Source organism: Musca autumnalis, unplaced genomic scaffold (genome assembly GCF_047663935.1).
Source record: "Musca autumnalis isolate F117 unplaced genomic scaffold, ASM4766393v1 scaffold_3, whole genome shotgun sequence".
Classification (NCBI taxonomy): Eukaryota; Metazoa; Arthropoda; class Insecta; order Diptera; family Muscidae; genus Musca; species Musca autumnalis.
This window is the reverse complement of record NW_027411866.1, coordinates 87,040,172-87,067,952: the sequence shown is the minus strand read 5'-3', so window position 1 is coordinate 87,067,952 and position 27,781 is coordinate 87,040,172. Positions and strand designations below refer to the sequence as shown.

Below are 27,781 nucleotides of genomic sequence, written 5' to 3'. Positions count from 1 at the left end.
TTTTTGGAGGAGAAATTTGTTGACCCTGAAGGAAAGCCCTATGTGCCAAATTACATACCATTTGGTTCGAAAATGTCAACAAAAACTTGAAAATACCCGAAATCGGATGGTTTCGTTAAATGCAGCTATACCAAAACGTGGACCAACATACATATGTTCACATTTTTCGTGGAAAAGTTTTTTGGCCACTAGGAAGCTTCAATATCAAATTACATACAATTTTACATACAGATGCCCATATTTTTGATGGAGAAGCTTTTTGACCACTAGGAACTCTAAATGCCAAATTAAATCAAATTTTGACACAACATCGATAAAAAGTTTAAAATACCTGAAATCGGGTGGTACTGTTCTATGGTGGCTATGCCAAAACGTGAATCTGTTTATAAAACATTCGGTCGAGAAATTTCCTGACTATTAGGAAGCCTAAATGCCAAATTCGAAGTCCGACTAAGTTTGGAGAAAATATTTCGAAATACAAAGTATGAGGACCTAAATGCCACATAATAGCCAATTTAGATCGAAAATATAGATAAAACGTCAAAATACCTGAAATCGCCTGGTCCCGTTATATGGGGGCTTTACCAAAACGTGGACATATAAACCCAATTTCAATACCAAAAGTTCGACTGAGCCACAATATATTTGACCAAGGTAGATAAAATGCCTATTTCAATCCGCTCGGACGCACATACGGGCGATGTAGATTTCAATTTAAAGCTCAAAAGTGTTGCGGAGGAGGTACCTGAAGGAATGGACCGATATGGTCCATTTTGGATGTGGGTCTTATTGTGGGAATCATTACTTTTGATAGATTTCGCGCTCACCAGTCATTTAAGTTGGTCACCATAATATTTAGAGCTTTGGAACCATTATATCAGGAACCATTATCCACAAAAACATAATATTGCTGAAAACACGACCACAAGGGTTACTTTCATAGTCCAAGTTGTGGTAAAAAAAAATCAAAGCGAAAAAAAATTGGTCTGATATAGTCCATATTCCAAGCTGATCTATCTATGCCTGATAGATATATTATTCTGTGCAAAACATGAACCAGATTGATTCAGCTTTGGTGCCCACCAATTTAGCGAAATATTGAACTTTCGAGTCCAAAAGAGTGGACTGATATGGCCCATCTAGGAACTTAAACTAAGTTTGCACAGAATATTACGAAGGCCAAATTATGGACCGAATCGTTTAGTCCGTTCGAGAGTTATCGTGCGCTCCAGGTAGACAAATCGACAGATAGACGGCCGGAAATGGCTAAATCAACTCCAAATTTTCTGAAACAGAGTACGTCCAAACATACTTGGGGTCTAAAACCATTATTTCGATGATGCACAAATTGGTCGTATGAATGTGCAAACAACTTCAACTGCGATTGTTTAAATAAAAAAAAGAAATTCTTATTTTTTGTTTAAATCATAATTAATGACAAAAACACAACAAATGACCATCATTATGTACAAAAAGCAGGGAAATTGAACAAAATTTTTAAATTATGCAATGTTGTACATTTCATGTCCAATGATTTCCGTTGGACAAATTTCTCTAATGAAAGAATCAACAAAAACAAAAAGCTCGCACACAAATAAATTTTCAATCATGGACCAAAAATATTAGCATTTCCAATGAAAAGCCTCTTCCTAACAAATACGTGTTCGGCAGGATGGCATGAATGACATGATGTTGTAATTTCCCCATCACGTACAACATTCATCATCATAGTTAAAGCGTAGTATGAAAGCAACTGTCGAAAGGAAAAGGAGGAAAATGTTAACACCAATACCAACTAAGATAATGGACAATAAAGACACGCAATGTTACACGCACACTGGGAAATCTAAAACAAAAGCACAATACAGCAGCAACAACAGCACCAACAACTGTGTAGATGATAACGTAATTTCCACAAAAATAAATATCTCAGCACGCACACAAATTGACAAATCAATTTGGTACGTAATTAGTTATGCAAATAGGAAAAATACTTTGTAAATTACACATAAATACTTCACACCCACACACAAAAGCAGAGATCTCACGTCAGTAGGAGATAGAGTACACAAGAGGAGGAAAGGACATTTAGTGGGTGTGAAAAACAATTGAGTAAGTGAGAATGATTTGGAGATTTTATTTGCTGCTTCATTGCTGTTGCATGAATAGACATATTCATAAACATGGCACAAAGTACAAGCAGACAGATAGGTGGTATACATAAACAGATAAAACGAAAACATGTATCCGAACATGTGTGCCATGCTTGCACTATTATGCATATTTAATTAAAATATCTGTGACACAAAACATTTACACTGTGTGTTGTTGCTGTCTGTCTGCCTGTCTGTGTTGCAACAACCGTGGCAACACCCACAGCTATGTTGGCAAATATTTCCCAGATAGTTGAGTAGGAGTCTGATTGAATTGAATGCGTGTCCTGAAGCAATTACAAAGAATGTTGTAGACCACAAAGTGCTGTGTTTTTGCAATGATTGTATTAATGTCATCGGATTGTTCTTATTTCCTTTTTTGTGCAGGAATGAGGTTGCGTATACTTTTTATTATTATATAATATTAATTATACACTCCAGGGGAACAACTGTGCCGTATACGTAATATTATTACTGAAATAAAGTATATGACATAACAATAAAGCACTGGCCTGGTTCATTATTAAATCTATGAGAAAATTATTTGAGGCTTATTTTCACAGAAAAAGAAAGGACGGTAGATAGAAATGAAAATGTTTAACAAAAAAGTATATCAATGGTGTTATTTAATTTAAGGGAAAACAGCTAGGAAAACTTTCTAAGACAGAGGACCAAGGTATTTAAAGGATAGAGAAATCTATAATGTGTGGGACATACAGAGATTAACATTTACATTCGATTGCAGACCAGTAGGTCCCATATTATTGAGGTAACATGAATCGGGGTGTACTCATTGAAAAGTCTCCGTTGTCCCATCTTCAATGTTTGTGAAAAAAATTATTATACCCTACACCACTATGTGGGGAGGGTATTATAAGTTGGTTTTGGCCCAAAAGTTTGTAACATATATACCAAAATGAATGTCTCGACGAGCTGAGTCGATCTGGCTATGTGTGTCTGCCGGCCTGTCCATCTAAACCTTGTTGCAATCACGCTACAGGTCGCAATTTTGATCGGATCGTCACCAAATGTTGGGTGTTGATGGGGGTCCGTAGCTGAAGAAGCCTATTGATTTTGGTGATGTGGTCGGAATGGGCAAAAAACTTATTTGGAGAAAAAGCCAACATTTTATTCCAATGCGAGTATGTCCGCTTCTACCAAAGACAAAAGTAGAAAATATAATATTTAAAACGGTATAAAGTAGGTTGTCGTAGGTGGTCCAACAACGGAGATATCGCAATAGTTGCTTATCCAACCCAACTTTTAATTTGTGCGATTTTAATTACAAAGACTAATATCACAGCTTTGGTTGGTGACCTTCCAAAAGCAATGCCTGACTATGAAAGTAGAAAATCCCACCTTTACAATGATGCAAAGTAGGTTGGCGTAGGTGGTCAAACACCGGAGATACGCAATAGTCGGTAATGCATCACATTTTTCCAGTTTTTGTAATCACGCTACAGGTCGCAATTTTTGTCGGATAATTAAAAAAATTTGCGAGTTCATGAGGGTCCCACTGAGGAAGAAACCTATTGAGTTTGATGATGGTTGGATAATGTTCAGGGATCGGAATGAGCAAAAAACTCATGTGGAGAAAATTCAACGTTTTATTTTTATGGGAATATCTTCGTTTCTAGCAGGAGTATTCCAAAAGGAAAGCCCGTCAATGGAAAAAGAAAATATTTCCCTTACATTGATGCAAAGTAGGTTGGCGTAGATGGTCAAACGACGGAGATATCGCAAATGTCGGTGATGTATCCCGTTTGTCCACTTTTTGCAATCACGCTATAGTTCGGAACTTTGATCGGGTCATTACCAAATTTGAGGAGTTGATGCGGATCCCACAGAGAAAGAAGCCTATTGATTTTTGTGATTGTCGGTTAATATTTAGGGGTCGGAGTGGGCAAAAAAATCATTTGGAGAAAAATTCAAAGGTCTGTTCTTTTTCGAATATCTCGGCATCTAGTAGGGATATTTCAATGGCAAAGCATACCAATGGAAGAAGAAACTATCATTTTTAAAGTGATGCAAAGTTGGTTGGTAAAACAAGGGAGATCTTACAATAGTCGGTAATACATCCAATTTTTTATTTTTTGTAATCATGCCACAGATCGAAATTTTGATCGGATCGTCACAAAATGTTGGTGCCCTGAGACGTCCCACATGATATTGAGTTTGGTGATAGTCGGATACACTATTAAATCTAATAAATAGTTAAATGTCTTTTAATATTTTTGCCAATTAAACGATTTTTGAATGCATGAAAAATGTTTATAATTGGTAGAAAACTCAAATCAAAAATGACACGTTTTAATAAGTATTTCAAGGATAACTAAAAAGAAGAAAAACTGCAGAAAGAAAACCAAAGAAATACAAATGATTACTTTTGTTGCAAATGATACTGGAAAAATATATCATTTAGTTTGCTAGTCTGTCACATCATTATCTGTCAACAGACTTAGGAAAAAATAAAAGGGAGAAATGCAGTTGCAAACAAAACATTCAGTGTCAGGCAGCCAGCTAGACTTGTTGATGATGGTCCATTGGATTGTAACATAGATAAAAAGTATAACAATCCACAAAAAACTGTATTCAATACCCAACTTTCGAATGGTTATAAAGTATAAAAAATGTTAAATATGAATGAAAATCAAGTAGAAATAAAAGAACTCAAAAGTAAAGAATAAAAATAACAATGAAATGGTAGATGTTGCCAAATACAGAAGCCACAAAAAACTGAAAGCACCCAGAATGCCTTTTGGCAAAATATATGTAATATTCGTATAATTTTGTATGGATTCCAATGGCATAGCTAGACATACAAAAAAAAAAAAAAAATACACAAGCATCGTTGTTTTACTCGGTTTTTTGTCTTTGTAGTTATTCCTTCCGGTTTGATTTATATTATGCAGTGAAAATTACTTTAAATTTGATTTTTCATGCTGCATACTTTTAGGAGCTACAAGAAACAAAAATACAAGGGATATTTATACACATAGCAATATATGTATGTATTTGTTCACATTATTTGCTGTATTTATGACTCCTTGAAAGGGAAAGCGCAATTGAAATTCACAGAATATTTCATCATAGGTTTTTGTTTTATTTGTTTACATACAGTCAAATCGAGCCAAGGGCATTAAACCAGCTGTCGGCAACGTGCCCACATATTTTGGTGTTAAGAAATCGAAAGAGATCGACCCATTACAAAGAGAGATACATTACTTATAAAATTAGTAAATATTTCCCATAACAAAGATAAAAACTTGGGTGGGCGTCGGGTTAGTAACACTCCCCCATTAAAAACATCCTACTATAAAAAAACAAACCCTTCTAAAATGTACGACCTCCGCAAACGTTTTCAGGACTCCGGACTTCGGAGCATGATCTGCTCAAGAATGTTCGTTTACGCACTGTCGAATATTCTGTACAGAGCCGATATAAATGCGGTGGAGTGGGAAAGACATCACAAAACCACCTTAAGGTGATGCTCTATATTACAGCTGTCATGATATATAACACCAATTTGGTTGCGGATTTGTAGTTAGTCGGAGGTTAAAACATCTGGTCTCAAGTTTTACAACCGTGCTACAAGTCGCATAAAAGCTTAATTTGTCAACATCAGCCTTATTTGCGCTTATGCTTCCACTGAAGACAAGGATCAAAGGTATATATCACGAGCCCTAGAAACATATGACCTGCCCATGACATTGATATTATTCTTGGCGATTTTATGCCAAAATTAGAATAGAGAACATTTTGGCACCAAAGTCGGGAAATTCGATCTCCACAGTGAAACGTAGGACGATGACAATCGGAAGAGTGATGCGAATACGAATAAAATATAGGAAAGAACCGAAACAAATTTAATTCTTCCAGGAGGTCACAAGCATATGCCAAATCCTCCCGCAACTGCGGCAACCTCCACGTGCCTGGTAGGGAGCACTTCATGTTCAGATAGTGTTTCAGAAACCTGAGGAAACTGAGGCCCTATGCTCCTCAAGGAGTTAAGCGGAAAAGAAGACAGTGAAACATCTGACAATGCAATAAGGCTGATATACTTCGCAGAGGCAAAAAACATGGCAGTTAGCAGTACCATATTTCAGCAACGTAGAAAATAAAGTAAGAACAGATACAATACGAATGCTGGACATGGGAAAGCTGCAATCACAATAGATCCAAAGCATATTCCACTAAACTGACCCAGTTGCTTAATGAAAGCACTCCTCGATCCGATAACATAACACCTTGGCAAAGTATTGCTCATTCCATAGAAACAGCAACAAAGTCCTTGGATACCAGAGGCCTCTACAAAGGAACTCATGGTGTCGTACTGCAACCGAAGAGCAGAATTCTAGATATAGGGCTACTCTACAATCAGTAGAAAAGCGAAACGCGCGAGAGAGTTATCGTGTGAAAAGGAATAAGAATAAATGGAAAAGAGAGAGTGAGAAAAAAAATCAAAATGTACTTGAGCCAGAATGAAGTCCTAAATTTCTACCAAAGAGATAAACATCAAACTTATGGCTTTGTTACAGTCACATATCCCTGTTGTAAGGTAATCTGGTAACAGGTACAGATAGTGTGGTTAGTGTGTATGCATCAGCATGTTAGCACCACCTGGCAGGGAGAACGCGTACCCGATGATTGGAACCTGAGAATCCTGTGTCCCGTCCAGAAGAAGGAAGTGATATTGTGCGAACGGCTAAATCCTATGGTCAACGAAATAATTGGGTCATACCAATGCCAGTTTATACCCGGCAAATCCACCATTGATCAGATATTTTCCCAGCGGCAAATCCTTGAATAGGCCCAAGAGAAGCAGATCGACACTTTCCATCGTTTGCCGATTATAGAGCAGCCTTCGACAGCCCTTTACTTTCAAAGGTATTCCAAGCCATGCCCGTGCTTATTCGGCTTTGTAAGATGACTTTAAGTGATACAAGGTTCTTAGTTAAAATAGGAAACAACCTCTCCTAACAGTTCAGTGCTAAAAGAGGTTTCAGACAAGGAGACGGCCTTTCGTGTGATATGAAAAGAAATGACATAAAATACACCAACAGCAACATGTTACTTTCTTATGGGTAGATCAGAAAAGAAGTAACTGATATGTTAAGAAGGTAGAAGGAGAATCTGCTGCAGTGGGTCTGGCAGTAAATATCAACTAGACTAAGTTGATGACATAGACGCGAAATGCGTCCATAGAACTGGGACCAATTGTGGAAGTTGATTCATATAACTTGAGTAAAAGACTTCATCTATCTCATAACGTATTGACAAACAGATGCTATTTTGGTTGGTTGGTTTTAAAATACCACATCTCGTAAAAAATAATTTATAAAGTACTGTACCCGTGCTAATGTATGGTTCCTAATCAAGTAAGGTAGTGCTTGTTGTGTGTGAGAGAAAAATTCTTTGTTTGATCTACGGACCAATCTGCGTTGACGGTTAATATCGACGTCTTATTAACCACAAGCTGTATCGGCTATACAACGACTTCCGTCTAGTTAATCGTAGAAATACAACTATTGATTGACTAGGCCATGTCATGAGAATAACTGATAATGAACGCACTATAAATGTATATATACAACTATTGATTGACTAGGCCATGTCATGAGAATAACTGATAATGAACGCACTATAAATGTATATACAGTCGGGCCGCATTCCGGTACGTACAGAACGGGAAGGACTTTGATGGAGTAAACAATTGGAAATGAAGAATAGAGATCTAGTTCGGCATGTAGGGCAAATGTGCTATAGAACTCTAATTAAGTGAGTAAAGTGAACAAATAAAATCGTCCAGTTTTTGTTTCGAACACCATTTTGAAACTTTATGACCATTTTGTAGCAAATTGTGGATTTTCTTGGGAATAATAGAGACTGCGGGACTTCTCGATGTAATTGTGGGCAATGCACCGATATAGTCCATTTTCGAACATGATGTTTGTTTGGAAGAAACCTGATGATTCCCAAAAATTTGGAATAAGCCTGCTACTCCTTTCTAGAGTGCCCAGCAGATATTCAGATATATTTCATATATTCAATATTCCTCTGAAGGTATCGGTTTCGATGGTTGGCATACAGTGCCATGTTGGCGATATAGCGACCATGTACTTTGTATCTATCTTAGAATGTTATTTGGACTAGGCTATAACGCGTACGTAGGTATGTAATTTTATATAATAACGTTAAAAACTCGGGCACCTCCCTTTATGTGAAATAAATTCCCCTTCTCTTTTATGATATGTACTTGATAAATTGTATGTTAGGTTTTTGAATCAAGATGAGATGATGAGATTCTTATCCCTTCTGAGCTTTACGGTTTTTGGGTGTAATCAGAAAAACTCATGTTCACATGCCTCTATTATAATTCACTTATCCTTGGCTATACAAATACATATCCCCTAGCCATGAAATACGCACACAAGTGTGTGCTGCATTAAAGCTTGTACACACGTATCTGTGACATTTATATGCTTTAAGTGCATCCCTTGAGGTTTTATTATTTGCGTTTTGTCTATTTGTCTGTGAGTGTGGCGCTTATGTGGTGAAAATATTTCCCCCCATTGAATGAATCGTTGTAAAGCCGTTTGGTCCTTTTGTGTCTCGGCTGAGTTGTGTGCCTGAGCCTAACGGTAACGTATTTTTTGCATTTCCGTTTGTCGAACTTCTGTTACATTTCTTTATATGGTGGATATTATTACCCACTTGTTTGTGTCTGTTGTCATTTGGTTTTAATGCGTACATATGTATATATGTACGTACATAACCACTAAGGTATGTATAGATGTACATAAATCGATGTTATGTTGCTTTGTGTGACATCATGATATGTGTAATTTCCTATTTTGCAACATGTGTGTAAGTTGCAGATTTCGCTGTGCCTCCTTTACGTTCTTTGCCAAGTATTTCCTTTTCCATCTTCAAAGCCTTGTGAAATCCTCTTTACCAATGACAAGACCTTTGAGTGAGTGTCATGCCTGATAAGAGGGCGTTGTTATGGTGGATGAGATGTATTTATTTCTGATGTGTCTGTCTGTGATTTGTTTTTATTGCCTTTCAATAAATTGTAGACACATTTTTGTGGACAAATTTTTAATGAATTCGTTTTAATTGATTTCTGTGCCTACGAAGAAATTAAGTCTGTGTGTATTTTTAAGCTGGTAATTGCAGGATTTCAATGCAATTTCTTAATGGAATTGTAAAGGACCAGCGGTTACAAGAGTAAGGCAATCAATTGATGTACCCTGGGGAATATGGGTTGATAAAAATTGATATGTAATAAACAAGGTTTTAAATTTTGATCAATGCGATCAAAATTCCATTATGTAGCTGTTTAATAGCCAAGGACTTCATTAAGCATCTTTAAATGATATATTCTTCTTTGAAATTTCCTTTTTAAAGCCCATAAAATCCTTTGTATTGAAATAAAATTTATGTCATTTGTAAATATGTAAAAAATACCAGGATACAAGGATGTATTTATGTATGCAAATATATCAAACACAGTCATAAGTCAAAGTATTTGCAGGTAGTCTCATTCCACTTTTTCACCCACCTGATGTTGTCTGGTGTAGAAGGTGGAATGATGCTTCATTTAGATTTTGAATCTTGGAAATACATACATAAATAACTCTTAACAAGTGAGCAAAGGCTATAGTCGGGACGGGGCCGACCATGTGATACCCTACACCACTACCACTGAGCATAAGCTTTTCACTGGTAAACATTTCTTTTAGGGAATATAATCCGACTACCACCAAAAATACTATGCCTCTTTCTCTCTTGGACCCCCATAAGCAACATAAATTTCGTGGCCATCCTGTAGCTTGATTGCAAAAAATGGAAGAATTGGATGCATTACCGACTATTGTGGTATCTCCCTTGTTTGACCACCTTCGCCAACCTGCTTTACACCAATGTAAAGGTAATATTTTCTTCTTCCATTGACAGGCTTTGCCGTTGGAATACCCCTACTAGAAGTCGATATATTCACAAAGAATATAACTTTGAATTTGTCTCCAAATGAGTTTTTTCCCATTCCGACCCCTAAATATTATTCGACTATCACCAAAAATCAATAGGCATCTTCCTCTGTGGCGCCCCCATCTACCCCCAAAAATTTCGTCACTATCCGATCAAAATTCCAACTTGTTACTGAATTTTGCAATATCTCGGTTTGCTCACTTACACCAACATACTTTGCATCAATTTAAACGAGATATTTTCTTCTTCCATTGACGGGTATTCCTTTTGGAATACTCCAACCAGAAGCGGAGATATACGCATAAGAAAAAACGTTGACTTTTCTCCACATAAGCTTTTCGCTTATTCCGACTCCTGAATATTATCCGACCATCACCAAATTAAATAGGCTTCTTCCTCTGTGGGACCCGCATCAACTCCCAAAAAATTCGTGACGATCCGATCAAAATTGCGAGCTGTAGCGTGATTACAAACAAATCGGAAAATGGGATGCATTACCGACTATTGCGATATCTCTGTTGTTTGAGCAGCTACGACAACATACTTTACATCGTTGTAAAGGTGATATTTTCTACTTTCCTTGCCAGGTTTTGCTTTTGATATAACTCTTAAAGAAACAGAGATATTGGCTTTGAAATAAAACGTAGACCTTTTCTCCAAATAAGTTTTTGCCCATTCCGACCCCTGAATATTATCCGACTACCATCAAAATCAATAGGCTTCTTCATCTGTGAGACCCCCATTAACTCTCAAATTTTCGTGACGATCCGATCAAAATTGCGACCTGTAGCGTGATTTCCAAAAAAATACAAAAATGGGATGTATTACCGACTATTGCGATATCTCCGTTATTTGGTTACCTACGCCGACCTAGTTTGCATTATTGTAAGGACGGGATCTTCTACATTCATTGACAGGCTTTGCTTTTGGAAAGTTTTCAACCAAAGCTGTGATATTCGTCAAAATAATTTAAATCGCAAAAATGAAAATTGGGGTTTTATTTGCTACTATTGTGATATCTTCGTTGTTTGATCACCTACGAGAACCTACTTTACATCATTAGAAAGGCGATATTTTCTACTTTCATTGTCAGGTTTTGCTTTTGGTATACCTCATATAGAAGCTGAGATATTCGCTTTGGAAAAAAACGATGTCTTTTTATCCACCTAAGTTTTTTGCCCTTTCCGACCCCTAAATATTATCCGACCATCACCAAAATCAATAGGCTTCTTCCCCTCCGGGACCCCCATCAACATCCAAAATTTCGTGACGATCCGATCAAAATTGCGACCTGTAGCGTGATTACAAGGTTTAGATGGACAGACGGACAGACGGACAGACGGACGGACGGACGGACGGACACACATAGCCAGATCGACTCAGCTCGTCGAGACATTCATTTTGGTATATATAAGTATGGGTCTACGACCATTATTTCGATGCGTTACAAACTTTTTGGCCAAAACCAACTTATAATACCCTCCCCACATAGTGGTGTAGGGTATAAAGATACTTCATGCCACGACTGTTTGTTTTGTGAAATTACTCATAAGCCAGTGTAAATAACCGACAAAACACAGTGTAAATGTCGGAATACACAATAGACAAAAGAGGGCCGGGGCGGAAGATATACAAATAAAGAAATGCGGGGAAATAGATGTAACAAAAAGATGTCTGGCAGGATTTGAATGTGTTTGAATTTCAAAACCGTCTAATTTATTTGCCTTGCGGGGGATAAAACGGAAAAAAGGATTTTTAACATAAATATGGAGGTAGGAAGAAAGAATATCAAGGCTTAAGGGAGAGTGGGTTATTGATTTATTCTTCAATAAAAAAAATAAATAAAATGGGGAAGCGAGAACTATTTTGGGAAACCGAAATACGTACATAGAAAATTGAAAATGTTTCCAAATCATGTAGGGTAGTTGAGATTTTAATTGACAAGTTCTTAAAAACGTTAAAAAAACTTTTACAAGGAAACTGCGACTAAGAAGTCAATTAATGACATGATGATTTTTTGAGATATGTCAAAGTAAATTGTTGTCATCTTCGGTGCTCAATTTCAAAATTAGAAAAAATTGCTAATGCATGACAGTTACTGATGACTATTGCGAGTGTGACAATAGAATTTAGATAGACCCTTACAATGTTTAGAAAAAATGGTTTTAAGTTGAATATTTAAGGAGAACGATAAATGGAACATTTGATTGTATAAGTATTGTCGTTGCTTATACGTCACATATTCAACACGTGGCTGTACGAGTATTGTCGTTACTTATACGCCACGAAAACAATTAATACATTTATGGGATCGTCATATAATCCGTCGAAAAGCTTTAAGGCCCACCTTCGAAGGTAAAACAATATGTAAGAACTGATTTAAGATCGGCCGGGCCAAACTTTTTATACCCTTCATCACGAGTTGTATTAAACTAAAATGGAACAATAAGTATACTTTTGTTTATGAAAGTACTAAGTACTTTGGAAAACCAAAACGCAATCTAAAGAATATGGCTTTCTTTTAAACAAAGTTTAATATCAAATTCAATTTCTTCCCATTCAAGATTCAAAATACCATGTTACAGTCAGTCAATGGGTACAACTAAATGCGTATAATTTGGAGGTACCTTCGTACTGGAAATATATCAAAATATCAACCGATATTCAGAATTGTTTTCTTGGAGCTTTTCTACCCATTGAAAATCTGAAATACCAAGTTACAGTCACGACTATAGACTAATCCTTTAAAAAGACTTCACAGCGGCTGAGTCGTAGTACCATGCAATCTGAGAACCGTTACCTCTTCTATGGGGGTTATATTAAAACGTAACTCTATAACAACAAGTTTACCCATGTCGAATAGTATAACTATTCTATATATAATCATTTCGGTAGTATAACTTGCTAAAACCTCCAAAATACCGAAAATCGAGAGGAACCTTTCTATATTCCCAACTACGACTCTATACCGAATTTTACCAATTTTTGTAGGATAATATGGCTAAAAACCTGAAAATAACTAAAATAGAGCTGTACCGTTCTTATGGAGGCTATAACAAAACGTGGACCCTATACCGACAAATTTCTGGGATAAAGTTTTGTAGCTTCATAGAAGACTAAATACCAAATTTTAGACACTTCGGTAAGATAATGTGACTTTAATCTTCAAAATACCGAAAATCGGAGGTACCCTTGTATAGCGTGAACCTGTACGGACAAATTTCTGGGTGAAAGTTTTGTAGTTCAAAAAACACTAACCGCGAAATTTCTGCATTTTGGTGAGATAATGTGGCTAAAACCTTCAAAATACCGAAAATCGGAATATACCGTTCTATGGGGGCCATATCAAAACGTGGTCATATAGTGACAAATTTCTGAGTGAAAGTTTTGTAGCACCAAAGAAGACTAAATGCCAAATTTCAGCCATTTCGGCGAGTAATGTGGCTAAAATCTTCAAAAAACTGAAAATCGGAAGGTTCCGTTCTCTGGGGTCATATTAAAACGTGGAAGATAGACACAAAAATATAAACACCTTAGTGATGTTATTGATGGGTGCCACCGTGCAATGGAAATTTTGGCGACATTTTCTGAGTATTTCAGCCATGTTAAACTTCTATATAAGTGGTATCTTAGGACAAGCCGTTCGGACTCGGCGATAAACTGTCATTGAGCTAATATGAATCGGGGTGCACTCATTGATATAAGAGAAGTCTCACTTGTCCCTTCTGGGAATCCAACGAAAGTTGTTCATTGAAGAAGCATTTCGAAACAAATGGCCGCATGTTTCTTCGGAAAAAATCGAAAAACGAAAAAGAAAAGACGAATCATTGTGCACTATGATATTGCGTGCTCTCACACATCGATTCAAACTAACGCCTTTTTGACGGGACAAAACGTTTACTTTATGGATCATCCGCCGAACAGCCCTGACTTAGTACCCAATGACTTCTTTTTATTCTCGCTTTTTAAGAAAAAAGGTGTAGTCAACGATTTTCGTCACCAGAATATGCTGTTGGAACCCAATGACTTCATGTGATTCACGGACATTCAAAAAACAAGGTGTAGTCAACGGTTTTCGTCGTCAAAAGCGTTCATAACCAATTTTTTGAGCTGTCTCATTCGGAGGGGAAAAAGTGCTGCAACAATTGGTTTGAGCGCAGGCAAAAGTGTATATATCATGCTGGAGAATACTTTGGAAAGCAATAAAACTATTTTTCTTTTATGATAAATATTCGCGTCCTCGTATGTCATATTGACTCAGGTCAGATACCCGAATCTAATGTAGCTACTTAGTGTCTCGATGCTATGGGAGAATTTGTTTGGAACTCTTTATTAAAGAACTTGAGTCTAGAATGCCCACACACCTCTTTGGAAATCTGAGGAGATAGGAAAAACATCAAAATCCTATGGGGAAACCAAGAGGAGGATAAAACAAAGAACCTACTATTTCTAAATAAAGTTGAGATTAGTTTATTGAGACTTGCCCATGGTGAAGATAACGAGACGTTGAACCGTTTTTCATTGCCCTGTTTTCGTAAATCTCAGTTATCAAATCAGGGTTAACGATTCCAAAAAAAAAAACTAACGGTTTTTGTCAAGGCACAGAGTAATTGAGAAAAAATGGATCAAGCTCTTTTCTTTCTGGAGCGCACAACAGGCCTACTCAGGCATAAGTGTATGTCCGTCAACATGTCCTAAAGGCGAATTCATTGCCTAGTTATTCAACCTAACTTAAAACACGTTTGAAGTCCTAGCAAGTTTCTCCTACGTGCACTTATAACCAATATTGATGGATTACAATGCAAAGAAACTTGAGAAGAAAAATAAAGAAAAACTATTATTTGGCAAATAATAGATTGTTCACAGATTTGAATTGAAATGAAAATATGAACACCAATACATTAAAGTAAAAAACATGCACACGTAATAAGAGATGAAAAATAAATTCAAAACTATTTTCATGAAGTAAATATTATTTTATAAAAAATATAATTTTTCAATTTTTTTTTTTAATTTGGATTTTTTAATTATTCCACCCAAATAGAAAAAATGAAATCTGGCCAATGAGCTTTTGTCTTTCCTCGACCGTTAAAAGCAAACGTCAAATACCTGCCAACAAAAAGCAACAGGTTTTATTTGTGATAGCTTCAAGGTTTTTGAGTTGGGTACGTTACTGGTTGTTTATTTTATTCAAGTAGTTCCATAATTGAAAAATTGTTTTTGTTTTTGCTTTTTCATTCTAAGGGAAAATTTAATTATTGTTAAAAGGAAAAGTTTTCCTGATTAAAAATTAATGAAATCAAAATAAAATGTCTGATGGGAAAAAAGGAATAATTTTATTTTTCCTCAGTAAGGATAAAGGAAACAAAATCTTAAATATACAAATGAATCAGAAGGTGGAAAATGTTAAAAAATAAAAATAGAATTTTTCACATCCAATTTGAGCGTTTCATTCTAAATGCATGTTGTGGTTTAAGACTGTCATACATAGACAAATTCAAAGCCGGATGCACCTATATAAACCCACAAGCCCTATAATTCACTTGAAATCAATTTTTCGCATTTTCAATTTCTATTTAATTAAATTTCAATATCAAAAACAAATTCAATTTCAATATCAAAAATAATATAAATCAATCCTTATATTTCCGCTTACCTGACTTAGTTCATCTCTAGATAGCCGAGAACATTTTGGCAATAATGCTTGCATATCATCTTCAAATTGGCCATCGCCACAGCTATCGGTGGCATCGAGTGAATGAAACTGTTCCGAGGCATTGTCGTGGGACATGATGTTGTGACCTGATGACGCCATTTGTGACAAAGTGTTGCCGTTTTGAAGATGCATATCAAAACTTAAATTGGTTTTGCCGCCTGCAGACGAACCGACACCACCAACACCCCCACTAACTGTTGTAGTAGTAGTGCTGTTGCTGCCACCGCCACCAATTGAGCCATCTCCACCATTATTGTCACTTCCTTTAATGGAATCTAAACCACAAAATGGTAGACGTTGATGGCTGTTTAAGCCGCCACTACTGTTGCTGTTGTTGCCATTCGTAGTAGACGTCGTTGCAGTATTGGATTTTAATTGATTGTTTTGTCCGGCTGTTGCATTTAAGCCCTGCTGTTGTTGGTGATGGTTCGTTGTTGCTGCTGAAGCCAATGTGGAATCGGAAGATCTGAAAAGAAAAGGGAAATTAATTTCTTGTTAATTAAATTTTTTGTGTTTTGTTACATGGCATGTTAAATGTAAATTTCATTATTGTGGTTGTTCTATATTCAAGAGAGTTCAAACTCTTCGTTTGAATGAACCGCTTTATTTGTTGTTGCTTCGTTATTTGCCTGTATGGACTTTGAAGTTTGCATGTTTTATGTTAATTAAGCCAAGTTTATTGTACCAATAAATACAAAAGCACAATATCGACACAACTTTGTTAGAAAAATTCAATTGAATAACTTGTTAGCAAGTTGTTGAATATGTTTTTTCTGCTTGGTTTTAAGAATGAAAGTGTGCAATGGATTTTTGTTGTTGGCCTTTTTGATTTGAAGTGGCAATAAACTTTTTTTGACGGATTTATTAAATATTTTGCTAGACCATAAGTGGCAAACGTTATTGGTTTGCGTGAATGTTTTCAATAAGTCTTTATCTTGTATAAAATAAAGTTTTTTTTTGTTGTTTGTTTATTTATTCATTATTGTCAATATTTTGTATATACCTTATCTTTATTTATTTAAATATATATAAACAAATTATCTGCGAAGAAATTAAACAATTATTAATGGTTTCAATGGAATTTACAACATATTTTAAAATAGACTACAAGACCGCAATACAAATAAAATATATACTAAATTGTTCGTCTTTGATTAAAAACAAAGTTAGTTTTTAAATAGAGTATTGTTTTTAAGACTAATAGCGACTTTCTTATTGATAAAATGTCTATATAATCAAAATCATCTTTGACTTTTGAAGGATTGCATAAAAGCAATGCATTAAAATGAAAAACTTTTCCCATAAGAAATTTGTCAAAGAAAAAGTTCTTTATATTCAAATCAGCTTTTCTTTGAAAACAAATTTCTAAAGCACATTGTGAGCACCATGCAACTTTACATACGTTTATGTATGAATGCAGGAAGAATATGATTCCTTTCTGTATAAATTGAAAAGAAAACTACAAACAATACAACAAAGTTTTTTCTTCACATCATCATCTTAGTCTTTTTTTATTCTCATGTGAATAAAAGTTTTTTGTAGTTTTGGAAAAATACAAACAATTGAAATGAATGCTGCTACGTGCACTTATAACCAATATTGATGGATTACAATGCAAAGAAAATTGAGAAGTAAAATAAAGACAGCTATTATTTGGCAAATAAAAGATTGTTCAAAGATTTGAATTGGGAAGAAAATATGAACACCAAAACATTAAAGTAAAAAAAAAACAAACATACACAATAAGAGACGAAAATTAATTTGAAAGTATTTTCATCAAATAAATATTGCTTTGTGAATATTTTTATTTTTTTATTTCTTTTTTTAATTTGGATTTTCAAATTATTTCACCCAAATAGAAAATATGAAATCTGGGATTTTATCTGCCCTTGGCAGTTAAAGGTAAATGCAAATACCTATCAACCATCACTAAAACCAACATATTTTTAACTTTATTTGTGATAGCTTCAAGGCTTTTGGGTTGGGTACTTCTCTGGCAGCTTCGTTGTTTGTTTTATTTAAGTTTTTCTATAATTGAAAGTTTATTTTTCCTTTTTATTAAAAGGGAAATTTAATTATTTTAAGCTAAAAGCAAAAGTTTTCCTCGCTAAAAATTAATTAAATAAAAATAGCAGCTCGAAAAGGTCAATTAATAAATTTTCTTAGTTTTGCTCTACAACAAAACAAGGACCTTATAGTCAAAGGGAATAAAGTATTAAAGGTGGAAGATATTATAAACTGAAAATAAAAAGCAATTTGGTGTAGTTAGATTTTGAGCAAAGTCTATTATCCAAAGGAACACTTTTATGTATTCATAATTCATAATGGGGACATTTATGATTAATTTCGTTGTCTCTAATGGTGACAAATTCACGTGGTGGGATTAATCGGGACTCTTTTTTTATACCCTCAGCATTTATGCTAACGAGGGTATATACGGCAAAATGTGCCTCATCGAAATAATGGTTTTAGACCCCAAGTATGTTTGGACGAAATCCGTTTTAGACAATTTGGAGTCGATGTAGCAATGTCCGTCCTTCTGTCTGTCTGGCTGGCTGGAGCGCACGATAACTCTCGAACGGATCAACCGATTATGTCCAAAATTTGGCTTTCGTAATATTTTGTCCAAACTTAGTTTAAGTTCGAAGATGGGTTATATAGGTATACTCCTTCCGGTACCTCCCCCACAAAAGTTCGAAAATGTTCGGAAAATTTGTGCGCACGATAACTCCTGAAGGGAGTAACCTATTTGGTCCATACTTTGGTAGAGTTTTTTCAGAGGCAAGTCCATACTTCTTGAGAAAAGAGCCTGAAAGGTGCAAAAAAACCCCTATGACACCGTGTGTAGTGGTTGGAGCGCAAGATAACTCTCGAACGGATCAACCGATTTGGTCCCAAATTTGGTCTTGGTCATATTTTGTCCAAACTTAATTTCAGTTCAAAGATGGGCAACATCGGGTTATCCCCCAATATTTAAAAAATTCACAAAATGGTATGCACGATATATCTTGAACGGGGCAACCAATTTGGTCCAAACTTTTGATCTACTAATATTTTGTCCACATTTAGTTTAACTTCTAAAATGGTCTATAACGGTCTTCTCCTTAGGGTACCACCCCCACAAAATTTCAACATTTATGTCTAAGTGCAGTTTAGGGTCTGTTCGAAGATCCTTGGCAAATGTATACCGATGCCGATCGTTGTGGTCCCGTTTACGGCGAGAGTATATTTTCCGTGGATAAGTCCATGCTTCGTGGCTTACTGATCCAAAAGTTATACTATGCCCCACTAAAGATCAAATTCCATAATGGACTTTGTCGGTCCATTCCTTCAAGTACCTCTTTCGCAACATTTTGAACTTTAATCCTAATCCACATTTTTGTCGGCAAGTTCAAATGTCCAAAACGAGCCACAAAATTCTGTACGTGGATGAAAGTTTCGATTCATATAGGCTGAGGGTATTCTCTGTCGGCAAAGCCGACTGATAATTTTTTACTTGTTAAACAAAAATTTTAAAGAAAATGTTTAATTTTCTCTGAAAATCAAAATAATGAGAAACCAAAAATATGTTCGAATAGTCAGTCCTAAAGGTAAAATCAAAAATTAATAACAAAAGATGTAAAAAGTATCAATTAGCTTTACCAACAGGGATGTAACCTCAGCCTGTGACATAAAGAAAATAAGAAAACACCAATCTTTTTTGTCCGAGAATGAACATTCATGAGTTATTCACCATTACATTTCGTTGAAATTTCACTCTACAATTTCGATTGAGGTAAGAAATTGAAACTTTCATTTAGGGACAGATCGGCTCTAACAAAATTATTTTCCCCAAAAATTATTTATTTAGTGCGGTTTCAGAATTTTGTTCCTTTCTTCATTAAGAATGAAATTGCCGAAAAAATATATTATTAATTAAAACCGCTAGGTACGTTTATATAGATGGTTATACTAAAACATCGATCAATAACAACAATATTTTGAGAGACGATTTCTGACTCAGAGCTTTAAAAACTGAACTACAAAACCATCAAAATACGTGAGGGTTTTAGGAGGTGCGAACCGCGACAGTATGAAAGGATATATTTCATCTCCGATTTTGATGTAAGTTCGGGAAAACTATCACGATCTGCATATTTTGATACAAATCGCGTAAACCAGCTTTAGTGTAATTATTTCACTAACAATGGACTTGGGCCTCGAAAAAAAAAAAATTATAAAGTCGTAACTATGGCCGCATAGACTACCAGCTGTAAAAATTTAAATATGACAACACTGCAATTTTGCGAAAATATTTGAAATTTCGTGTGTGGTTTCCGAAGTTTTGGGTCGGTATAATCCTGAAAGAAACATTTAGATTTGCAAAGTTTGAACCAAATCGGTTACTTCCTTTGAGGGCTATGGTACGCACCATATTAGAGAATATTTTCAACTTTTGTGTTGGAGCTACTCGAAAGAGTGGACCGACATGGCCCATCTCTGAACTCGATTTAAGTTTGGACAAACAGATGAAAAGTTTTCTTTTAGTGCAGCCAGACAAGCAGACGGGCAGGGCTAATTCGACTCCATGTTGTCTAAAACTTTCTTAAAAACATACTTTTGGTCTGATTCCCCGACTTTCTAAAGAAGTGCTAAATATATGTATGTGTGTAGTTGGGGCCCAGTGATTATTATTTTATTCAGACATGTTCGGTACTTGCGTTGATATGTCTCTCCTTGGGTTCCATCGGAGGGATGAAAAGCGAAAAAATAGTGGTTAAAGTTTACTTAAAATTCTATCCATCGTCGTAGTTGATCGGAAGTAGTAATAAAAATATGTTTATTTTTGTCTTTGATGTTTGATACGCTACGTATTTTCGCTTATTTGCACAAAGTTAGAAGCTTTAAGAGTTTACATCATATTTGTCATATATTTAAAAGTTTGTATCTACCCAACGCAACATTTAAAATAAGAAATTCCAAAAATATCCATCATGAAATATTTGAGGGGAAATTTTTAGGTAACAGTGAAGGTCAGTGCATTGAAATAGATATCTTGGATGATAGACTGTCAAATACGTGCAATGAAGAAAAATGAATATTTAATAAATATTTCAGAAACAATTTTAGAATTTAGAATAACACTTAATGTGTCTAACAGAAATTAGAATTGCAATTTGACCAATCTAATAAGGAGTGGGCAGACAGTTATCATGGAATGCAAACTCAATTAAGTGTTGTCCACCAACTTAATTTTCAATAACTAATTGAATTGTGCACAATAAAAATGCCTCAACAAACAAACTTAAAAACATGCTTGGAATTCAGCAAGTATTATTGTTGCCATTATGATTATTAGAACATTTGAATGCATTGGACGGCACCCCACAAATAAAAATGAACAGGGTATGTCAAAGAGTGAACATAAATCGTTTAGCTGCATGCATATAGTATATGACTTTCCGGGTAGGCAGCACAACCACCACACAACTGACTGACCCAAATTTAATGGGTATAACGCCTCTGTGTTCTGCATTCAGTCATACATTCATTTTGTTTCGTTCTATTTGAAAATTTCTTCGATTTTCATTCTTTCGCGCTGTGTTTTTCTATTTTCTCTAAAAAAAAAAACAACAACAACTGCACGCCATTGCTTCATTATGATGATGATGACGATGATGGATTTTGGTGTTGTTGTTTCTAGTTTCTATTTCCATTGTTGCATTCAGAGAATGACTTCAACATTAAAATACAATTTGCGGTTTATTGGCATACTAAAGTATTTTTGTCGAATACTAATTCGTCGAAACAATGCAAACTGAATACTCAGCAACAAACTAATGTGCGTGCATTTTAATGTTGGAATTGAGGGTCTGCCGTCCTCTGTCTATATGGCACTTTGTTTTAGTTTCATTTAATGACTTTTTATTTTGTGTAATAAGTTTGCTGTTGCCATTTCCACCAGTTTTACGATTTCTGTCTATTGCATAAAATGCATTTTTTCAACCGACCAAGTGTTGAACATGCCACCAAATGCATTCATAAAACTATTAACGATTTTTATGTGCCGTTGGCAAGCAAGCAAAACTAAAAATGACAACACAACACACTTTATAATTTGATGAAAATGGGATTTTATGGTGTTTTAATGATACCCTATATCGGGTGAAATGGATAGAATACCCGACATGAATTATTTTAAAGAGAAGAGCACCTCTAAAGATACAGTAATGAAAAGTTGTATTTTGTTCAGTGGGCCTGTCGCGAAGAGAATTTCTAGTTTCCTAAATGATAATGAGCCGAAACATGTTAACCTGCAAGAAAGTCTACTTCCCTGGCCTCCAATTAGGATTAGGATTTCATAAAATCTCAAGTTTGATGGAATAGTTGGATGGCGTCACTTAAATAATGTGAACTTTCCTCAATTTAGTTACAATTAGGTAGGGTAATTAACTCTTTTAGAAGGGCTATTGGGTCGGATTCCGTTTAGGAATTTAACCCGAACAAGAACATACAACACTCTATTGGCACTGAAATAATTTATAGCTACCCGCGAACGACGAAGATTGTCGAAATTATATAGGATCTCTGTTGGCACTGACTCTGCCAGTGCCATTTAACTTTCTTATATTACGTCATAGTTTATAAGACAAATAAAATTGTTATAACAGTTAAAAACATTGTTACATACATATGATAAACTACCGTGTCAAAATATTGCAACACTTTACTTCGAAAGTGTATCTATAAAAGTTCGCAATATATTCAAAAAGCATAGATAAAAATTCTGGATGAAACATGTTCCAACGAAAAAAAAAACCCATTTTAAATTCTATCTGCTGATGGAGCAGCAAGAAACACAAAGCCATGAAGGACACATGTACTACATAACAACTGGGCTAATTAGGATGTTGATTGTGTTATACAATTTGTACTTGAACAATGCCTCGCAGGACCAAAAAGCTCACTACTGAATATACATATACCTTAAGCAACATGCCATTAAAATCAACCCCCCTGTAGAACACAAGAAACACACACAGGTACAACAATAAAATTGGTATGTTTAATTAATGTAGTTAAGCTTGAAATAATGACAGTCATCATCCAAAGGACGACAACAACAATGAATGAGTTCGACTTCATGGAAAAACGCTTATGGTTTATATGTAAAGTTTAGGTCTTATTTGAATACTTCAGTGAAGAGGTTTTTCTTACTTGCTTTATTTTACAAGGTAATCAGAGTGAGGGTTGTTACAAGATTTTATGACGAGAGAGCGAGTACACGAATCAAATATCAACTGCATGCCTTAGTTGTATAACTTGGGGCGGGCTGCTGCTGAAGGCAACAATGTGTACCCGTATCGTTAATGGCAGTGTTGTGGTGGTACATTAAAGAATACAAATATACACTCACTAACATGACAATGATTTGGTGGCTCACTGTTATTTCTGTACATGTCTAAACTAAATTTGGGGCAACAAGTAGGACGTTTTTTCCCTTGATTTATTTAAATTTTCTCGTATTGTGTCAAATCTCCCCCGTTTCTAATTTCAAGTGTTTCGGATGTTGGAATTAACGAGATTATTTCTTCTATTTGCTTTTCTGCTCTCATTTCGATTAAATTTCCATTTCCATTTCCCTGGTAATTGTATGGTAATGATGGGGGATCAATAGATGTTTAATTGTGGGCTTTGGATGATTATTGCCGCTAGCGCGCTGAGGTTTAAAAATAAGTGGAGTGTATCCTATAGAGTTTTTGAGGTTAATAGCATTAAATGAAAAACGAACATAATAATTTGTTTTAAAGTGGGAAGAAATGAAACTGTAAAATATGCAAAAAAGTTCAACGGTGGTTATGACATTTCTTTACTTTGGCACATTTTTTGCGGTCATCAGATTTTGGAGCAAACAGAAAATTTCGCATTTTTGTTGATTGTCTGATAAGTAGAATTGAACTGAAGAAACAACACAGAGCCTAGAGTATAGTATATTCATGTTGTAGTGGACAATTTCCACTGATGAAATCCGAAGCTATAGTTTTCTTTGACGCAACCCATCAAGCAACGTCACAGAGAAGCTGGAGGACCTACATGGCAAATTATAGCCAATGTACACTACAAATTTAAATAAAAAATTCCAAATACCTGAAATCGGGTGGTACCGTAATATGGAAGCTATACCAAAACGTGGACCTGGAGATGCTCTCTGACCACTAAATGCCAAATTATAGCTAATTCGGCTAGAAAATGTAGCTAAAAACTCCAAATACCTGAAATCGGGCGGTGCTATTATATGGTGATTATTCTAAACCGTGCACGGCTATAGCCTCATCTGCGCAAAATTTAAGCTTCCCATCTGAATTTGTTTTGATGCTAGAATTGTTACCACAGACGTACGGACATGCATATGTCCACTCAAAATTTAACCCTGATCAAGTATATACTGTATAAGATCGCAATGCAAACGGAAAAACAAACTTATTATACCCTCCATACTCTGGTGGAGAGTATACTAAAGGGGGAATAATTGTTATAACCCTTGTTTTGCTATATTATAAGTGTTCTTTCTCGGTTGACAATATGATACTTTTATAAAATTTCTATATAGAGTACCCATAGGAATCCCAGGAGAACAGATTTGGACATACTCAGACACAGATGGCTTCAAAACTGTGGGAATACAACCGATTTCTGGCATACAAATATCCCTGGACCGGATAATATAACGCCAGATGTGCTTTAAATGTTTCAGCGTTTCTCACACATAACTCGACTATGGAAACGGGTAAATGCGACCTACATGCCTAAAGCGAGGAAATGGAATCACATATTATAGACCAATTAGTCATTCCTTCGTTGTATTTAAGAAATACGTCTGGATCTTGAAACTAAGGCACAACTGGATAAGAATATGGAAAAATTCAAACTTTACTTTGGCGACATTTTCCGATATAGAAAGGGCCTTCAAACAATGTAATGAAGGATTCCAGCATCCACAACGCCATTAACAGGATCATAACGATCAATAGCAAGGTCATTCTCACATCTCTTGTCTAGCTCCTCGATATAAATGAAATTCTTGTGCGCTTTGACAAACTGAAAAATAATAAGGCTGTTGTATTGTAAACTTGGTTCGGTCCATTCCAACTTATGGTGGACTTGTCTAGTGGCAGGGACTTGGGAATAAGAAGGCGCTTCTGTCCAAGCAATCAAGTGTGCAAACGACTGCCTCAATCCTGATCACCGGATCAATCCAACCTTTGGCTATCCTGGTACAGTCGCTTTTAGACTTCGAGTTTTTGGATTTCGAGAGCGTCAGTTACATTGCTAGTTTCTCACTTTGACCATGCTTTATCTTGGCGATAATAATCACTCAAGTGAATATATGCCCGTCTCTTCCAGTTTTAACTCAGCTTCTGTAACTATTCCTAGCAGAGATATTTGGGCTGAAGGTAATTCTCCTTTGGACGATATATGGCAATGTATTCAGATGGGTCTAAAACAGAGGAAGGAACTGGCGCCGGTGCCACTCATCAGATACTCATATAAACTATACGAAAGCGTCGCTCTGAAATCGGTACGAATTTCGGATGCTACGTCTGATTTCGCGTCCGAAATCGTAACAAAATTTGTGTAGAGTGGTTACAATTTGTATAGAGTGGTTGTAATTTCGGAATGAAATGTTGGAGAAATCGAATCGTTCCGAATTCGTACCAAAATCGGATGAAAAGCATTGCAGTATTTGAAAGGAAATGTATTTCCGATATTGCGCTCCGAATTCAATAAGAAATCTGAACGAAATGGGAAAAAATCTCTTTCAAAAATCGAATAAAAATGGGAACGACTTTTTTAAGGTGTTTCCGAAAAAGTTCAGATGTGTGAGACATCCGTCATTTGGTTTGCTGGGTTCTTTTAAGCAGGGGTTGTAGCTACGTGGAAACCCAAGGATCCGAGACTATATATGTCGATAGTCAGGCTAGAGCTGGCTAACTTTTGATATTCCCAACATTAGAATTTTTCGATATTTCTTTTCAATGTACCGATAGCTATCGATCGTAGAGTAATATCCTTTCTCTCACTCGATAATTTAGCGGGAAATCACTGTGGGACTCATGACGGGCCACTGCAAGGTCAGATCATTAACTTCACGACTAAAACTTTGTTCCACAACATCCCATACGGGACAAGGGAGACTTCTCTCATATCAATGAGTGCACCCCGATTCATATTTAGCTCAATGATATGGGACCTACTGTTTATCGCCGAGTCCGAACGGCGTGTCTTAAGACACCACTTATGGAGAAGTTTTTCAAGGCTGAAATACTCAGGAAATGTCGCCAACATTACTGAGGGGTATTTTCCCACCGTTGAAAAATGTTTGATGTTGCTTGGCCGGGGAATCGAACCTCCGACCTTCTGCGTACAAGGCGGGTGTGCATACCATTGCACCACGGTGGCACCCTACTACTTTGGAAGAGAAGAGACAAGTACTCTAATAAGTACTCTAATCTTCTTATCAAACATTGATCTCATTACCCTATTTGTCCTTCCAAGGACCCTTTGTCGTAATAATTTTACTTTGAATATATTTAAAAATAAATACATATGTATACATTAGGGTGGGGCGATTTGTGTGGAAGGAAAAAAACCTTAATGAGCCCTTCGCGTTTCTGATTCCTGGGATTGAACTGAGCAAAAAAGTCCACTGGACCACATATCTACCGCAAAAATCGAGCCTCCCGATTTTGACTTTAGGTTTTTTATTGACGTTTTTTGGATATTTTGGCATATAACAGCTTAACCATTGAGATTTTCGATCCAACACAAAGACAAAAATTGTAGCCAAGACAGTAATTGAAAACTCTCTAATACATCGCAAAAGCATTGGAATGCTCCTTCAGGCAGTTTTGGCCTTGAGAATGTGCAAACTTTTCGAAAAATGTCGATAAATGACACTGTGCTACAAAAGTTGACCAGAAAAATATTCAAGTGTTCTGATGCAAAATTATATCGTGTTGGGATCCATGGACAACGACAGTGCTTTTAGTTCGTTGGGATCACTTCGTTTTATTTCTTTATAACGGTAAAAGTAGCGAAAATCTGGGTTTCTTACATTTTCAAATTTAAACGAATATATCTTCGTTTTTTCACAACGGACTTCTAGTGATCCTTCTTCCCTTTAAAGGGGTGAATAATATCTTTAGAACAAGTTATTATTTGTTTAAATCGGTTAGCAAATGGCTAGGTTATAGTGGTTTAAGTCTGAAAACCCCCTCAAAAAAACTATAACTGAATTTTTCATAATTTTCAAAAATACAAAGGGAAGAAGGATCACTAGAAGTCCGTTGTGAAAAAACGTAGATATATCCGTTTAAATTTGAAAATGTAAGAAACCCAGATTTTCGCTACTTTTACCGTTATAAAAAAATAAAACGAAGTGACCCCAACGAACTATAAGCACTGTCGTTGTCCATGGATCCCAACACGATATAATTTTGCATCAAAACACTTGAATATTTTTCTGGTCAACTTTTGTAGCACAGTGTCATTTATCGACATTTTTCGAAAAGTTTGCACATTCTCAAGGCCAATGCTTTTGCGATGTATTAGAGAGTTTTCAATTACTGTCTTGGCTACAATTTTTTGTCTTTGTGTTGGATCGAAAATCTCAATGGTTAAGCTGTTATATGCCAAAATATCCAAAAAACGTCAATAAAAAACTTAAAGTCAAAATCGGGAGGCTCGATTTTCGCGGTAGATATATGGTCCAGTGGACTTTTTTGCTCAGTCCAATCCCAGGAATCAGAAACGCGAAGGGCTCATTAGGGTTTTCAAATCGCCCCGGCCTAGTATACATACATATATGCATAACCCAATTATTTACATTATTTTATTGTACATAATTCATTTTATTATCCCGTTTGTTGCTTTAACTCCT

The 27,781-nt window shown here is 35.8% G+C and overlaps 1 protein-coding gene and 1 long non-coding RNA gene across 16 annotated transcripts in view; one reads left to right on the top strand and one right to left on the bottom strand.

Annotated features, from left to right (window-relative positions):
• spri (Src homology 2 domain-containing protein sprint) overlaps positions 1-27,781 on the bottom strand; it is a 613,225-nt gene that overhangs the window by 120,691 nt on the left and 464,753 nt on the right. For all 15 annotated transcript variants that reach the window (XM_073972426.1, XM_073972433.1, XM_073972427.1 and 12 more), the window contains one exon: positions 15,802-16,327. In XM_073972426.1, coding sequence (XP_073828527.1) covers positions 15,802-16,327 — 526 coding nt within the window. The remainder of the gene's footprint in view (positions 1-15,801; positions 16,328-27,781) is intronic.
• Positions 8,491-15,566, top strand: LOC141396786 (uncharacterized). Its single transcript, XR_012411242.1, has 2 exons — positions 8,491-9,802; positions 11,655-15,566. It is a non-coding gene; the product is annotated as an uncharacterized lncRNA (long non-coding RNA).